At 48.7% G+C, this 14,658-nt stretch overlaps 1 protein-coding gene across 1 annotated transcript; it reads left to right on the top strand.

Annotated features, from left to right (window-relative positions):
• The first annotated feature begins 1,822 nt into the window (after window positions 1-1,822).
• Window positions 1,823-14,642, top strand: LOC144735488 (uncharacterized). Its single transcript, XM_078617888.1, has 8 exons — window positions 1,823-4,633; window positions 5,612-5,749; window positions 6,448-7,991; window positions 9,670-9,783; window positions 11,319-11,430; window positions 12,243-12,329; window positions 13,028-13,162; window positions 13,792-14,642. The coding sequence occupies exons 1-8, from the start codon at window positions 4,528-4,530 to the stop codon at window positions 14,640-14,642; spliced, it is 3,087 nt and encodes a 1,028-aa protein (XP_078474014.1). The 5' UTR covers window positions 1,823-4,527.
• Window positions 14,643-14,658: the final 16 nt, after the last annotated feature.

The raw sequence follows: 14,658 nt of genomic DNA, 5'->3' as shown, positions 1-14,658 counted from the left end.
ATTGATGGTATCATAGACCTTTATCAGGTCAATAAAGGAGAGGTGTAGGTCCTGTTGGAATTCCCTACACCTCTGTTGCAGCAGAGACACATACAGATATGGAGACATACGGAGACAAACACGGACACCTACCTTCACTCGAGACGCAGACAAGACTACACTCGCATACTGATTCCCAGGAATTGACAGAGTAGGGAGCTCTGGTCTGGCTCGCTGAAAAGTCCCAACTTGCTGCAAAAACGAAACAATATAATTAAAATGTATCATGCGAATTCTATCCTAGGATCCCAATGCGCAATGCATGGGATGCAGGAAACAAAAAAACAGAACCAGTGGGCAACCAACCAAACTTAAGAGGGAAGGTCCAGTTTAAAGAGATGAGTTTTCAAAGCAAACTTAAATATATTTACCAAACTGAAATATATCGACCGACTTTGCCCTGAATTCAAGTGGCAAGGCGTTCCATAGCTTGGGTGCCACACTAACAAAAGCCCAATCACAACGAGAACGCAACCTCGACCTGGGAGTGCTGAGCATTTGGAGATCAGAAGATCTTAAGGACCTTGATGGAATGTATAAATGTATTAGGGGCCGTCCATAAATGACGTCACGCGATTTTGGACGATTTTTGACCCCCCCCCCCCTTCGTCACACGGCGTCACAAAAAGTCAGACCCCCCCTCAAATATGACGGCACAAAACTGCCCCCCCCCCCCCACAAAAAATATAAAACATGCTTCAAATCGCTTTAAACTATTGTCATTGTAGTGCGTATTTAATGTTGTGCTGCACTCTGATGTTGTAGGAGAAAACATTTATTAAATAGTATATTTAATTAAGTAGAACGTGTTGTCTATATTTATTTAAAGTTGCGCATTTTAATGTGACGTCACATTTCTCAACCCCCCCCCCCTCCCCATCGTCACAAATATCTGACCCCCCCCCCCCCCCCCGGTGCGTGACGTCATTTATGGACGGCCCTCTTAGTTCCTGCAAGTAATGTGGGGTGAACACTTTTAAAGCCTTATAGGTTAATAGCAGTATCTTAAAATCCACTCGGAATTTGACAGGTAGCCAATGAAGGAGATGATAATAAATCATAAAAAAATACATATCGAAACCACGTAAGTTATAAAGCGTATTTAAAATGAATGTTAATACATTGTGCTCGTGTGTTTCATATAAAAGATATTCAAAACAATAAATCGGCGCCGGTACTGCTCGTGTGGCTGTGGTGCTCCTCTTGTCAGCGTTGAGGTTTGTTGTTGATAACCCTCCGAGAAAATGAAACAAAAAAACACTGAACAATGAACATAGGAAGAGACATCAACATCGGAGGACGAATGTGGGGGGGGGAGATAATGTGGAACAATGCATTGGGGCACAGTACAATGTAACAATGCAATGTATGCGGCACAATGCATTGACACAATGCATTGTGGCGCAATGGAATGTGACAGCGACATTTTACGATGTTACTTTTAATATGAATTTATGTAGCAGTCACACTGCTTTGTAAAAAAAAACATTTATTATTAAAGGGCCTGTCTGTGAATTGGTAGTTTACTATTTCTGTGACCGTTCACGTGCCAAATAAAAGACAACCCACACACACCCACGGTCATCAGATAACATTTCTTAAAACAAGATTCATTCCCATCTGGCCCCGTGATGATGGCAATGTGCAGTCTCCGTATTATCTCTTTGGGCTACGTGCTATAAAGAAGGGCCGTTGCCCGAAACGTCGCCGATTATATAAATATTTCTTTTAATCCTCTGAAGGCCTTTTAGTGGCGTTTTTTGACGAATGTGTTCAGCTTGTTTTGTTCTTCGATGCAATTGACATTCGCCTTGTCCCGCATCTCGTCGCTCTGCTGCGTGGTCGCTGCTGCTGTTGCTGCGTTGGAGCGTCCCGTAGGTTGGTGGTGAAATTCAATCAAGACGAGAGGTGAATTCACACTCACACCGCCATTCACTCTTGCAGTGTCCACCGGTGCTACAAGAGGTGAATTCACATTCACTCTTGCACTGCGTCCACTGCTGTTACAAGAGATGAATTCACGTTCACATTGCGATTCACTCTCTCAAGCTGTGTTCACCATCACCACTTCCATCGTCGTCAAATCATCAAATGTAATAAAAAAAAACACATTGTTCTTCATAATGTATTATTTATTGATTGTTATTTGTTGATTATCGACATTGTTATTATTTATTGATTGTCAGCATTATCATTAAACAATTCCCATTTGTCCCCCCTACGATAAGCATTGTAACCTTATCGTGGTGGTAGGGTTTGTGTGTTCCAATAACCCTCAGAGTTATATCGCCTGGAGTCTTGTACTCCTGGTTAGGGTCTCCCTTGGCGAACAGCTCTGGGGGGCGGTTCCAGACAAATAACGGTCCGAAAAAAGCCCCTCGTGAATGGTTCAAATAGACAAAAAATTAACCCGTAAAAACAAAGTTTTTAACTCTAAATCCTTTATATGCGTGGCGGCTAGAGTCCTCTCGTCCTCTGGCTTGAGATGGCTGCCACCTATGGGTCAGATGATTGTCTGCCAGCATTAAGCAATTGGTAATTAAATATTTAAAAATTTTCCCTAAAAAGTGTAACATTTTGGAAAAAACATTTTCACGAAAATTAATTGTCACGCACAACGAGTCTGTGTGGAAAATGTCAGCTCGATTGGATCACAGGAAGTGGGTTAAAAAACGACCGAAAGATTTGCACGGTCGTAAGCAAGCAAGCACGCAAGCACGCAAGCAAGCGAACTTAATATAAAGGATTTAAAAATCAGAGAACCTCGCCCGGACAAGGTATACCCTGACTACCCCCGTGGAGCCATGCCTGGAGGTGGTGTTTGCCGGCAAAGCGCCTGGTGGCCGGTTGAACCCACGGAACCCGGTCGGACCCAGCCTGAAATGACTACGTGGCACCGTCCTGTGGGCCCACCATCCGCAGGACAAAGGGTGCGGGGCGGGTATGATGCCAGTATGGTAGGAAGACGGATGGTCTCAGACGGACTGGACCTTGGCGATGGACACTAGCTATTGGGACGTGGAATGTCACATCACTGGGTGGGGGGGGGGGAAGGAGCCAGAACTGGTGGAGGAGGTGGAAAGGATTCAACTAGATATAGTCGGTCTCACAGGAACCAAACTTCTCGTTCGGGGGTGTTCCCTCTCCTAATCTGGTGTAACCCCTGGTGAGAGGCCCGGTGGACATTGCACATTGGGCCGTGGCCGGGAGTCAGAGCCATTCCCTGTTCACCTTGGGGTGCGACAGGGATGTCCTCTGGCTCCCACATTGTTTAACATTTTTTTCGACCACGTAGTTCGAGAAGCCTTCCATGGCTGTACCGGAGGAATCTCCTTCTGGTGCAGATACAGTGGGAGACTGATCAATGCCTGGGTGCGGTTGAGGGATGGCTCCCATTTTGTCAACCATGTTATGTGTGTTGTGGGGATACTCACAAGCTCCCGGCTGGGTGCTGTTCAGTTGGAGTTTTTCCCAGCGGATGAGAGGGTCGCCTCAGTGAGACAGAAATGAAAACTCTTCTTGACTGCTGTCTGTGCATATGCACCAAATGGCAGTTCAGAGTATTCGGCCTTCGTGGAGACAGTGGGTGCAATGCTCGACAGAGTGCTGCCTACCAACTCCATAGTCTTGCTGGGCGAATTCAATGCTCACGTGGGAAACCTTGCACATACCTGGAGAGGTGTGATTGGGAGGAATGCCCCCCCCCCACTGATCTGAACCCAAACAGTGAGATGTTATTGTAATTCTACGCTAGTCATGGAATGTCAATAACCAAACCCGTGTTCAAATACAAGGATGCTCATAAGTGTACTTGGTACCAGAGCACCTTCGGCCGAAGGTCAATGATTGACTTTATAGCAGAGGTCACAAACGGGTTTTGATTCCTTACCCGTACCCGTACCCGGCCGCACCAGGGTCGCAAACGGGTACCCGTACCCTACCCGATACCCGTCCGGGTACGGGTAGCCGGCTATCGGGTAGGGTACGTGTATCGGGTACCCGATTGCGACCTCTGGGATGAAGCCATGTTGCAGGCGCGGGTGGGTTGATTCTAGGAACTTGAATTGTGAGAAGAGACAAGACGTTGGGAAATGAGTGACGAACGGTTACTCACCAGTGATTCACGGCCTTCTCACTCATTGGTTGGGGTGAGTCACGACACAAGAGGCGTCGCCAGGGTCGAGATCCAACCCACGACCTGCGTACCAGGCGTGGTAGTTAACATCTAGCCACTGTGATGATGATGAGAGAGAGATGCAGACTCCATGTATACAGCAGGCGTCGTCAGGAACGGGATCAAAAACACGACCTCCTGTATATCAGGCAAGATAGTTAACATCTCCCAGCGGTCACGGCGCCCCTTTGTCAGAAAGAGCCCGCGAACAGCACTTGTACCAAGAAGCTATGTAAGGTAATTGTTGTATCATTGTGTTTGTTTTATAAGCGTACACACCTAATTGGATATCTAAACATTGTTTCACTTCTCAGATGGCGTCTCGCGTTGAATTGCCATTCATCAAGCAAGAGAACGAAGACAATTTGAGTGCTGGGCTGTGTTCGGATTTGACGGTGAAATATGAAGACGTCGATGCCGGTGAGCTTAAATCTACCGCGACATATTCAACATTAGAACCCCTTCTTAAGGACGTTAATTGGTTCCACGAAACCGGTCGTGAAGTGATTTGGTCGTCAAGCGAGTATAGGAAAAATACGTTAAAAGCTCAATTCATTCCGATAGTATCGAAAGTTACCCTTTTTTCACCCAAAAAATATACTTTGTAATGTTTAAACAATGGCTATTAATACATAAAGATACTAAACGTTGTATGCACATAATATTAAAAGAAGCATTGTTAATCAATGCATTAATTCATATTTACTGTACCTACAACAGCCCGTTGTTAACAGGGGAATGGTCAGTAAACGAACACATTGGCCTCTATGGAGGCCCGTCGTTAACCGATTACCGTAGTCGTGAACAGGGGTGGTCGTTAAGAGGGGTTCTACCGTACTTTCAATTGAAATGTCAAAATTAAATGGCTAAACTATACCCTTTGGTTCTTTCATACCTACATTACATCTCCCCAATAAGATGTTTATTTGGCAAAACTAGGCAAGAAACATGCCTTAAGAGTTGTGGGAGATGTGTGTTGAACCGTTCTCTTTGATTGACTTGCTTTTGGTGTGTTAGTTTTTTGTCCTTCCCCCCGCACCTCCGATTAGCACGGTTGGCTATGGACAGTGCAAAAGAAGTTGAACATACATACCTACATTACATCTCCCCAATAATATTTTTTTGTGTGTGTGTTAGATCGCGTGAATATAAATGTGTCGTTACCCCGGTGTGTTGAAGTAGTAACTCATCAGCACATTTTGTTTACATGACAAACCTTACTAATTGGCTGTTGTTGGGTGCTGGGGGGTTTAACAACACATTTATATTTATGCGATCTAACCCAAAACACCTCTTATGGATAATGTTGGCCGGAAAAGCCCTACTACTACTATGTGTTAATTAGACCTTCCATCTATCATTAACGATTGTGGGGTTTTTTTCCCTTCTAAATTACAGTTCGGGATATGAATATTGTTAAAGATGAAGGGGTTGGTAAGAGGTCCGAGGAGATGGAGAGTTCCCACGAAGGATGTCCGGCCACTGCAGACAAGAACTTCATCGAGGTGGAATTGTTGGAGGAGGATATTGGTCAAGGTGGGTTCCCACTTTGATCACGGATAAAACATTTAATAGCTTCCGGTTTTATCGCCAGACATAGCCCGATCATGCTGTACGTATGTACGTGTGTTGAACTTGTTTTGCACCGTACGTAGCCAACCATGCTCATCGGAGCTGTGGTGGATGGACAACAAACTACACACAACAAGCAGTTCTAAAGAAATTAGTTTTAGTATAGTGGTCTAGTGTATAGTAGTCTCTTGTATCGTGTATACTGTAGTGTATAGTATAATGTATAGTGTAATATGTAGTGTATAGTGTAGAATGTAGTATATAGTAGTGTATAGTGTAGTGTATAGTGTGTAGTGTAGTGTATAGTGTAGTATGTAGTCTATAGCGTAGTGTGTATTGTAGTGTATAGTGTAATGTATGTTTGTTGAACTTGTTTGGCACTGTATGTAGCCATCCTTGCTAATCGGAGGTGCGGCATCACACATTGGCTCACCGTTCTACAAAGCTAATATAGCCCTTACCTATTAGATACCCAATCGAGGCTTTGTCTCTTGGACCCGTTGAAATGTTGTCGATGAGAATCAAGCTTTCACAATGACATTCAACCTCGATGCTAAAACACCTGACTCAACGTGACGCACACCGCCCGTATTTGCTCTCTTGCCGTACTTTAGAGCCCCTAAAGTGTTGCGTTCATTTAGTTTTTTGAAAATGTGCGACAGATGATGGGCGCCCGACGCGACTGCTCTGCACAGAGTGCGGGAAGCAGTTTTGCAGCCAGCTAGGAACGCCGACGGCGGACAAAGCAAAACGCGCCAGGCGGGCGCTCCGAGGCTGCGCGCAGTGCGCAAAGACGCTCCAGGCCTGCGCGCCGAGCAACGGGAGGAAAAAACGACGAACCGGAGAGAAGCCGTGCACGGTCGCGACACGCAACGAGGATTCTGCGCCAGTGGATCGGCCAGGAGGGCGTTACGCGGCGGATGCTGTTGGCAGGAAGCCGCACGTTTGCAAGGAGTGTGGGAAAGGGTTTTCAAAGCTTTCCGTCTTGGCGAAGCATTCCAGGACGCACACGGGCGAGAAGCCGCATGTGTGCGCAGAGTGCGGGATGGGGTTTTCGCAGCGTTTCCACTTGGGGAGACATTCTAGAACGCACACGGGCGAGAAGCCCCACGTGTGCTCGGAGTGCGGGAAGGGGTTTTCTCAGCGTTCCAATTTGGAGACGCACTCTCGAACGCACACTGGTCAGAAGCCACACTTGTGCAAGGTGTGCGGCAAGGGGTTTTCACATTGTTCCACTTTAAAGAAACACTCTAGAACGCACACTGGCGAGAAGCCGCACGTGTGCAAGGAGTGCGGGAAAGGATTTACCCAGCGTTGCACTTTAATTACCCACTCTAGAACGCACACTGGCGAGAGGCCGTACGCGTGCAAGGAGTGTGGGAAGAGGTTTACGCAGCGTTTCAATCTAGAGATTCATTCTAGAACGCACACGGGTGAGAAGCCGCACGTGTGCAAGGAGTGCGGGAAGGGGTTTACAGCACGCACCGATTTAAATAAACATTCTAGAACACACACCGGCTTGAAGCCACACATGTGCACAGAGTGCGGGGAGAGGTTTTCAAAGCCATCCACTTTAGAGGCACATTCCAGAACACACACCGGCGAGAAACCATACATGTGCGATGAGTGCGGAAAGAGGTTCGCGCAGCGCTACAATTTAGATATGCATTCTAGGACGCACACGGGCGAGAAGCCATACTTGTGCAAAGAGTGTGGGAAGAGGTTTTCACAACGTTCCACTTTAGACACACATTCTCGAACGCACACGGGCGAGAAGCCTTACATGTGCGTGGAGTGTGGGAAGAGGTTTACGCAGCGCTACAATTTGGAGATGCATTCTAGAACGCACACGGGCGAGAGGCCGCACCTGTGCAAGGAGTGTGGGAAGGGGTTCTCGCAGCGCTCTACTTTAGAGAAACATTCTGTAACGCACACTGGTAAGAAGCCTTACATGTGCGTGGAGTGTGGGAAGAGGTTTACGCAGCGCTACAATTTAGAGATGCATTCTAGAACGCACACGGGTGAAAAGCCGCACGTGTGCGAGGAGTGTGGAAAGGGTTTTGCACAGCGTTCCACTTTGGAGAAACATTCTATAACGCATACCGGCGAGAGACCACACTTATGCAAGGGGTGTGGGAAGGGGTTTACAACGCGTGCTTATTTAAATAAGCATTCTAGAATGCACTCTGCTGAGAAGCTGGTCATCTGAAAGAGCAGTGTGGGAATATGGGTTCACGCAATGTTGAAATTTTGGAGTGCCAGCCCTCACACAAACCTCGTTGATGTCAAAATTAACATTGCTCTTCATATCATCAATGGCACCCTGAAGTTCGCTTAACTCCTGTGGCTTCCTGTGTTGGCGAACATCGCTCCTCATTGCATCAGGGCCATTTGAAATTTACCAACAGATTTTCGTCAGTTGAGACCATACATAGCAATCATTGACCCTGACTGGCAGACCAATGCCTCAGGTCGCTTTCGCAAGTGAAACATATCCTGGTGTCTTGAGTTCTCACCCGGTTAAGCAAAATAGAGTGGCCCCTCGGTTAGAACGTGTTTAATCCGTTCCACGAAAACTACTGTTAACCGATAACTGTTGATCAAATATAAAAATTACACGCTATAAGTAAAAAATCACCGAGTTTGCAAGAGGAGCTGTTTCCACGACCAAATTAGAAAAGTTTAATGTAAACAAAGCCAGTCGAGGTCTAAACGGCTCAGTAATTGGCATCGCTGATTGGTTGAGAGCATGGCTCAGCCTCAATTACGAGCGCTCGGATTGGCCGAAAATTGGCGCCCGCGTGCATAACGTAAACGTACCGTTAGTCAACATTTTAAAGTTAGTTGAAACCGTGGGGTTCCTATGGCAGATGAAACATTAACGAAAAAAACGTTAACTGATGTCACTGTTAACCGAGGGACTACTGTAAACTTGAAACTAGTCGCTTGGATGGGTGATCACCATTCATTGACCGGCAGTCATCATACTCTGGGGCTGCAAGGTAACACAGGGCAAGGCAGCATAATCTATTGGTGTACTGTACTTATATGTCCCCCGCATCTATGCTCCTTGCCCCTTTACCTGCACTGGCCATCGTTGGCGAAATATGGTCAAACAAACCCCTCGTCTGATAGACAACGTGGGGGTGCTCTCATCAACCAGTGGACTGACAAAAAGGGGCTGTGCATGCCTTTGTTTTAACATCTCTGGGTCTTCAAATCCGGTACTGAGCATTCCAGTTTTATATAGTAGTAGATGTTCCTTGTAATACGTATGCCATTTGTTTCAATTCCATATTGCTTTTAGAACTGATGGTAATTGTCCTTGTTTTGTAGTATATCATCCCTTGTGTGGTAATCTATGAAATGTATACAGTTATTTGCTGTACACAGTTAATTCCTTTATTGTATTGACTGATTAAAAGGTGGTCTGTTGAGAATTACTTACCAAACTCTGCTTGTTCTGTTGATTAGTCGTTATCAAGTGCATCACTTAGTTATTCGTGTTATACGAGTTTGATTAAAACAAAAATGCGTAAGTCCACGATGCTGTATATGAGGCTGAAATGACCAGGCATCATTAAATATTTGGCCCGTGGCCGGACCTGCTGTGTAACAATGTTTGTGCTGCCCGGTGCACTTCTTTGATTCTATTGATTGCATTTCCCAAAGCCCACAAGAGACATGTCTGGGGCCAGGCGCCCGTTGAGGCGATTGTCGCTTGTGGCTCCAAATCGGAGTGAAAGGCGACACCGCATCCAGACTCCACCCACCTCTTTTATGACGTCACCACATCGTCATCATCATCTCCCCGCATCGCGCTGTCTTGTCCCCGCATCTCGTCGCCCTGCTGCGTGCTCGCTGCTGAGTGACCCCGGGTGTAGCAGCGGTTGTGGACTCGACGTCGCTACCGGGGGAGACAAAGACGGCCGGGCGTGGGGGTGCTGGCCACACACCCCCCACATCCCCTCGCGTGCCGCAGCTGCCGGCCTTCACAGGTACTGCTACTCGCTAACAGCACTTGCCCCAACAGTCTGTTACAGGCTACACGGGGGATCTTTGTCTTTGTGTATTCATATGTGCAGCTACTCGCTAACAGCACTTGCCCCTACAGTCTGTTAGAGGCTACACGGGGGATCTTTGTGTGTTCACAGGTACTGCTACTCGCTAACAGCACTTGCCCCTACAGTCTGCTTGAGGCTACACGGGGGACCTTTGTGTGTTCATAGACGCTGCTGATACTCGCTAACAGCACTTGCCCCAACAGTCTGTTACAGGCTACACGGGGGACCTTTGTCTTTGTGTGTTCATAAGCGCTGCTACTCGCTAACAGCTCTTGCCCCAACAGTCTGTTACAGGCTACACGGGGGATCTTTGTCTTGTTGGTTGATTCTGACTCGGCCATGAATGATTCACTGCCAGTATCCAAACATCAGCAATGGGCAAGGTGGCTGGGAGATGTTAACTACCTCGCCTGGTATGCAGAAGGTCGTGGGTTCGATCCCGAACCTGACGATGCCTGCTGCTGTATATTTGTAGTTTGCGTGCCTCTCTCCCGGTGATCGCGTGGATTTTTCTCCGGGTCCTTCGGTTTCCCCCCCCCCCCTCCACATTTAGAATCAACTTCACGCGGTTCAAGTTGTTTGGCCGATGCTATAAATGTCCACACGACGATGATGAAGCCAAATCGTTGAGCTAGCATTTGTGATAGCCAGGTTTGCGTCTGAAAAAGAGCTGCAACGTTGCTCAGTGGGGCCTTGGTCAAGTAAACACATTCCTGCGGAGGGAGCTGGTAGGAACATTGGGTTGCTCGGTCAATGGCCAGGGTCAACGGCGGCGTGGTGTATTCCGCAAATATGACCGACTGTGAGGGCGGGCACAAGCCGGCGTGAGTAGGTTAAACGTTGAGTTGTATAAGGGCCCCACCCAGCCCCACCCTCCCCACCCAGCCCCTTCCCACCCTCCCCTCCCCACCCCACCGAGCCCCTCCCTACCCACCCAGCCCCTCCCTGCACGACGGACACAATAATCCCCTGTGGGCTGGTGTAACCAGGAGGTTCCTGCCAGTAACATTTATTTAATTTAGGTTCCAGCCATACCATCCTCTCGCTTGACTTGCCTTGATAAGCGCTTGCCAATATCCATATGATTTTCCATATTTTGTCTGTGTATGCACATTCAATGTGCATATGGGGAATGGTGGTGTAGCGATTAGCGCTCTCCCCTGCGAACCCAGCGACCTGAGTTCGATTCCCGCTCACGGCTAACACCAGTGACGAATATTGTATCTGAACCGGTCCTGGGCCTCCCCTTAGTCGACTCAGCCTCAAATGCGTACCTGGTGCGGTGTGTAAACATCAACCGTTGGGGCAACAAAGGCAGTCGGGCGTGGTGCTGGCCACCCACCCTCTCGTGTGCCAAAACGCCGGCCTTCATAGGTGCTGCTACTCGCAAACAGCACTTGCCCCAAGTCTGTTCAAGGCTACACGGGGGATCTTTGTCTTTTATTTGCACATTGGATAATATGTCGTAGTGTCAATTTGTTTCCGCTCAGATGGCTTCACACCTTGTTCCATTACCAATCATCAAACAAGAAAACGAAGAAAATCCTGGCTTGACGGGCCGATGTGAAGATACGCATGCCGGTGAGGTCAATGAAAGAATCTCTCCTGATTCGTTGCGTTTGAATCGACGCTCGAGCAGCAATCGCATGTGCATATGATGTGTATGTACACACGTACGTTGAACTCCTTTCGCACCGTACGTAGCCAACCATGCCAATCGGGGGCATGGGGGAAAGACAACAAACTAAACACAACAAGCAGTTCGAAAGAATTGAGGGTTCAATTTAGTATAGTGGTGTAGTGTATAGTGTAGTGTATATTGTAGTGTAGAGTGTATGTATGTTGAACTTCTTTTGCACCGTATGTAGCCAATCGTGCCAATCGGAGGCGCGGGGGAAGGACAACAAACTAAACACCACAAGCAGTTCTAAAGAAATTAGTTTTCAATTTAGATTTAAAAGTGCGTGCATAGTACAAGTGGCTTCCTGATATCGGAAAGAGGAGCATTCCAGACGGCCACAGAAGCGCATCTGAAAACGCGCGATGCGGTGACGGTTTTTGTTCGATGTGAGTTCGCCTGATGATGGTTTTATTGCTCCTTGACGAGATCAGCAAGGTATTGTGGTTCATTTCTTGTACCAAGCACTTTGCGTGCAATGAGTGCAACCTTGTAACGTATTCGTTCGGCAACCGGAAGCCAATGCAGCTCAGCGAGCACCGGACGGACACAGTCGGATCTTGCAGTACCCGTCACGACACGTGCTAAAGAATGTTGTACACGCTGCAGCTTGATAATGTTTTTGCCAGACATCCCGTAGAGTAGTGAGTTGCCTCAGCAGTTTTTTAAAGCTACACGGGGGATCTTTGTCTTTTGTTGTTGTTGTTGTGTACAGGAGCAGTCGTGAAGCAAGAAGATGATGAAGGGAGTCTGGGCACTGAGATAATGAGGATTGTGGTGAAATCCGAGGTCAATGGAGATGGTAAGATCCCCATCTAGAAATCAGATTCTGTATTTATACTGCAGGAGGAATCCGATGAGCTATGAAGCTCTTTTTCGCAGATGTCCAGTTGGGACACGGGGTCAGAACATTACAACAACACAACACACAAACACGATAGGAGTGCAAAGTATAGGGAAGGTACACAAATCACTTCAATATACAAATAAAACTAAACTCCTTTTTTTATCTTACCAGGTAAATTCCACTGAGCTATTAACTTCTTTTTCAGAAGTGACTTGGCTATGACAAATGATAGCTCAACAAAGCGGCTCTTCGCGTGGAAATTTATAGCAGCAAAATAATCTCAATGCATGTTTCTAAATGTGGGGGGGGGAAAACCCGGAGGAACCCGGAGACAAATCCACGCGACCATGGGGAGAGAGACACGCAAACTCCAAATATACAGCAGCAGGCGTCAGGGTCGAATCGAATCCCCGACCCCCTGCATACCAGGCGAGGAAGATAACATCTCCTAGCTGCCACGGTGCCCCTTAAGTACACAGGCAGAGCAAAATCTGGAATGAAATCGCCCAAACTAAGGCAAGATATCAATAATGTCTTAAGAGTCGAAGGAGAGACGTCTCTAGCCGGATAGTTTGGCCTGCCTCATTCTCCAATGGATCTTCACAGGCCGTGTTTTCAATGGTAACGTTTGGTGCGTTTTTTTAAAATCCCAGCTCCAGATGTGAAGACTGTTGAAGTGGAAGGAGCCGGTGGGAGGCCCGGGGAGACAGGCAGCCGCCGTGGATGTCCGCTCACTCCAGACCAGAACTTCATCGAGGTTGCCCTATCAGAGGAGGACGTTGGTGACGGTGAGTCTCCTTTGATCACATCATGGGACGTTATTTTTTTTCGTCTATGCTTCCTGATGGAATTTTTTTTTTAGCGATGCCACTTTTAACTCATCATCTGAATTGAAAACGAATTTCTTTCTAACTGCTTGGCACAGTTGGCTACATATTATGCGCCAGAAGCTCAACGTACGTACATACATACAAACGTCATACTCAATTGTAAATGTTGTGAGGTTGCTTTTTATTTTATTTTACCCACGGAGCTATGTAGCTCTTTTTCAGAAGCGACCTGGCTATCACAAATGATGGCTCAACAAAGTACCTTGTACCGTGTGTTGAACTTCTTTCGCACCGTATGTAGCCAACCGTGCTAATCGGAGGTGCGGGGGAAAGACAGCAAACTAAAACAACAACAAGCAGTTCTAAAGAAATTAGTTTTCAATTCAGATGATGATTTAAAAGTGGCATAGCTCCCAGTGGCGGCTTCCTAATATTAGAAGGAAGAGCGTTCCAGACGGCCGCAGAAGTGCGTCCTAAAGCGCTTCGCAATGCGGCGACCGCCGCCCTTTGCCCGACGGCCATCCGAAAACGCCACCCGTGCCTTGACCGTCGGCGCGATGCCTTTGCCCTTTGTCGAAACGCCACAGCGGACGAGTCGACGGCGTTGAAGGAACTGCTGTGCGCGGAGTGCGGCAAGGGCGGAGGCCGCAGAACGACGGCGGGCAAAGCGCAACGCGGCGACGACAACGACGACAAGACCCCGCGAGCCTGCGCGCGTTGTGGAAAGGCGCTCGAAGGCGCCGCAACCGCGACCGCCGCGGCCCATCGGAGGAAGCACAGGTGCCAGGAGTGCGGCCTGGTGTTCGCGACGCGCTACGCTTTGGACACCCACTCGGTGTCGCACACGGGCGCGTGGCCGCACGCGTGCGCCGGGTGCGGCAAGGGCTTCGCGCAGCGCTCGGAGCTGAAGAAGCACGCGCGGACGCACACGGGCGAGAGGCCGCACGCTTGCGACGAGTGCGGCCGGGCGTTCGCGAGGCCCTCCGACCTGAGGGCCCACACGCGGACGCACACGGGCGAGAGGCCGCACGCGTGCACCGAGTGCGGCCGACGCTTCGCGCAGCGCTCCGACCTGGGCAAGCACTTGAGGACGCACACGGGCGAGAGGCCGCACGCTTGCGCCGAGTGTGGGAGGGCGTTCGCACGCTCCTCGGACCTCGGGGTGCACTCGAGGACGCACACGGGCGAGAATCTGTACGCGTGCGGCGAGTGCGGCCGGCGCTTCGCCCGGCGCTCCCACCTGGATGCGCACTCGGCGCTGCACTCGGGCCTGAAGCCGCACGTCTGCGGCGAGTGCGGGAGGGGGTTCGCGCGCCTCGCCCATCTGGAGGCGCACTCGGCGCTGCACACGGGCGAGAAGCGGCACGTGTGCGGGGAGTGCGGCAAGGGATTCACGCGGTCGTACACCCTGAAGAAACATTCGGCGGTGCACTCATGATGGCGGGTCTTTTTTT

This window comes from Lampetra planeri, chromosome 55, assembly GCF_965212315.1.
Source record: "Lampetra planeri chromosome 55, kcLamPlan1.2.h2, whole genome shotgun sequence".
Taxonomy (NCBI): domain Eukaryota; kingdom Metazoa; phylum Chordata; class Hyperoartia; order Petromyzontiformes; family Petromyzontidae; genus Lampetra; species Lampetra planeri.
The sequence above is the reverse complement of the archived record's forward strand: the minus strand, read 5'-3'. Positions and strand labels throughout refer to the sequence as shown.